The sequence below is a fragment of the Scylla paramamosain genome, chromosome 2 (assembly GCF_035594125.1).
Source record: "Scylla paramamosain isolate STU-SP2022 chromosome 2, ASM3559412v1, whole genome shotgun sequence".
Taxonomy (NCBI): domain Eukaryota; kingdom Metazoa; phylum Arthropoda; class Malacostraca; order Decapoda; family Portunidae; genus Scylla; species Scylla paramamosain.
In genome coordinates this window covers 17,787,092-17,790,000 of record NC_087152.1, presented here as the reverse complement: position 1 = coordinate 17,790,000, position 2,909 = coordinate 17,787,092, and the positions used below count along the sequence as shown (strand labels likewise).

Genomic DNA, 2,909 nt, shown 5'->3' with positions numbered 1-2,909 from the left:
TAGTAGTAGTAGTAGCAGTAGTAGTGATGATGATGATGATAATAATAATAATAATAATAATAATAATAATAATAATAATAATAATAATAATATTAATAATAATAATAATATAATCATACTAACATAATATAAAAGCAACAACAGCAGCAATAATAATAATAATAATAATAATAATAATAATAATAATAATAATAATAATAATAATAATAATAATAATAATAATAATAATAATAATAATAATAATAATGATAATAATAATAATAATAATAATAATAATAATAATAATAATAAAAATAATAGCAATACTGATGATAATGACATTGACAGAAACGTGCCTCTTACTCTGGGAAAGAATACATTTTACGCTCATCACAGCGAGAGCACACACACACACACACACACACACACACACACACACACACACACACACACACACACACACACACACACAAACAGAGGCAGGCAGGCAGGCGGCAGTGTGTGGTGCACGAGCCGTAGCCACCTACACCTGCCACCGCCTCACTGCCGCACACGCCCGAGTCACGGCACAGCCCGCCAGCATCCCTCCTACCCGCTGTGTCGGAACCTTCGCTAACTGTACTCCACCTATACTCTTAAAACTCACCGCTGTCGTGCTGAGGGCGATGCGCAGTCACTGGCAATGCTAAATTTCCAGGCATTGCTTTTTCGTATCACAAGTTAGCACTACAACGTGTATTACCATGAGTCTGAGTAAAAGGTTAGCAAAAACATTGTACTAGTTCGTATGTTTCGCGATGCAATAACGAAACAGAAGCCGTAGTCAGGCATGTGGTTGGGACGCGGCAGGAGGCAGCTGGCGGGGAAAAACCAAACGGCGGAGTGAGCAGCAGCAGCAGCGGCAGCAGCGGCCGCCTCTCCCGAAGTTTTCCCACCCGATTGAAATTTCCAGCAAGCCTCGTTTTTCGTGGAGTGCAGCGCTCTTGGCCGCACCATTGTCCCGGCGATAAACACGCACAACACTTACTCGTGCTAACCTTCTTAACGGCGAGATTAGCAAACTTCCTTAACCTGGTTTCTGGATGACTTCACTCCCATCTTACTTGCAAATGAAGGCCAGAATTTCCCGCCGTTATTTCCCTCCACGAGCGAACAGCGGCTGCCGAGGAGGGGTCTCAGCACCAGGAGGAAGGGAGGCGAGGCGGCGGAGGAGTAGGAGGAGGAGGTGAGGGGGAAAGAGTTGAGGAGCGTGTCGGTCCGAAAAGATCTCCCCGCCCTCGCCCCCACACCTGACAACTCTCCCTGAATTTTCCACACGGAACGAGTCTCTTCTGAGCACCAGCCGGGCATGAGCGTCGAGGCGGTGGTGCAGAGAGAGAGAGAGAGAGAGAGAGAGAGAGAGAGAGAGAGAGAGAGAGAGAGAGAGAGAGAGAGAGAGAGAGAGAGAGAGAGAGAGAGAGAGAGAAGGGACAACATATCAAACTCGGACGTGGACAGAGGGTCAGGGAAAACAGGGAGAGGGGAGGAGAGGGCGAGGGGACGAGAGGAGAGCGTCATCGCGACCCTCAGCATCAAAACAACAATGGTTCAAGGAATCTGTCCACGCAACTCATCCCTGACTCACCTTTCAAGGAGCAAAAGGTCAGACATTCTCTTTCTCTTTTTTTCTTACGTATTTCCCCGCCACGCGAGTCAATACTGATACGCAACAAATGAGATAAAATGTCCAAAGCATCTAAATCCGGCCACGAGTCTGGCGATCTGCAGACATTTTTGTACTAACTAATCGGATGAAGTTCTTTGTGTAAGTATGCGCAGGGGAGGCGGTGAGAGGGGAGTGATGGCAATAGCTGGTGGTGCGAGCCTCTGGTGTTGTGATCAGTGTCGCGGTGGGGGGACGGAGCCCCTGATGTTATCTTGTTTGGGGGCGTCACGGGAGGGGCCCAGCAGGTTCCCGGGAGGAGCGGGTGGCCAGGGTGAGGACGCGGAGGAATGAACGGAGGGAAGGAGGAAGGCAGGGAGGGAGGGAGAGAGTGAAGGGACCAAAGAAGGGGAGTCTGTGGTGATGAAAGGGCGAAAAGGAATGCGGGAAAACTGATAATGAAAAGATTTGGAAATAAGGAAGAAATGTGCGGGTTAGTACAGCGTGGAGGTGCAGGTGTGCGGCGCTCAAGTGACGCGTCGCCTCCTTACGTCCAAAGTTTCTCAGTGCAGATAGCCGCCCATGTATCCTTAGTGCTCGTGCGTGCACACAGATACTAGGGAGGATATTTATGGATGTATTTAAATACCAGCACCACAGCAGATGTGGGGGCGTCAGTGGACTTGGTGCGTGGCAAGGTTGCGTGTGCGAGGGGAGTTGGCGGGTGAGATAAGTGAGCGCCGAGTGGCTACGAGGCGTGGACGTGCTTAACACTATTATGCTGTTTGTATTTCGTGGCGGCCAGCTGGCGGTACTTTGGCAGCGGTGGGCCGTGCATCGTGCATCGCTCCCGCACCAGCTTGAAGAAACACGGGTTCTCGGAGGCTTGCTGAAAAATTCTGAGCGCTGCAGGCGGAGCATGGTGAGTGGAACAAGCACGCATGCCGGGCTGGCATACAGACGTACAGGCTTGCGAGGGTGTGCTGGCTGTTCAGGCGAAGAGCGAGCGGAGTTGGCCTGAAAACAGCCTGAGGCGGCAACAAAGTAAAGAGCGGGGCGAGGCGGGGCGAGGCGGGGCGGGGCGGGGCGAGGCGGGGCGTGTGTGCAGGTGTGCGGGGCGCAGTGGCCAGAGGCAAGGTCGGGACAAGGTGCCGGTAGCGAGAAAAGTAAGTGACGGCGGCGAGGCGGGACGGAGCGGGGTGGGGGTGGCTGGGGCGGGTGGGGGAGAGGGGCGGGGTGCAGGTGCGGGGCGCGGCAGGGCCCGGCGACAGCGCCGCGGATCAACAGC

At 51.8% G+C, this 2,909-nt stretch overlaps 1 protein-coding gene across 1 annotated transcript in view; it reads right to left on the bottom strand.

The window, feature by feature from the left end:
- Positions 1 to 1,329, bottom strand: part of LOC135107001 (nucleolar protein 4-like) — a 48,251-nt gene extending 46,922 nt beyond the window's left edge. The window contains exon 1 of the mRNA XM_064016526.1: positions 1,267 to 1,329. Coding sequence (XP_063872596.1) covers positions 1,267 to 1,329 — 63 coding nt within the window. The remainder of the gene's footprint in view (positions 1 to 1,266) is intronic.
- Positions 1,330 to 2,909: the final 1,580 nt, after the last annotated feature.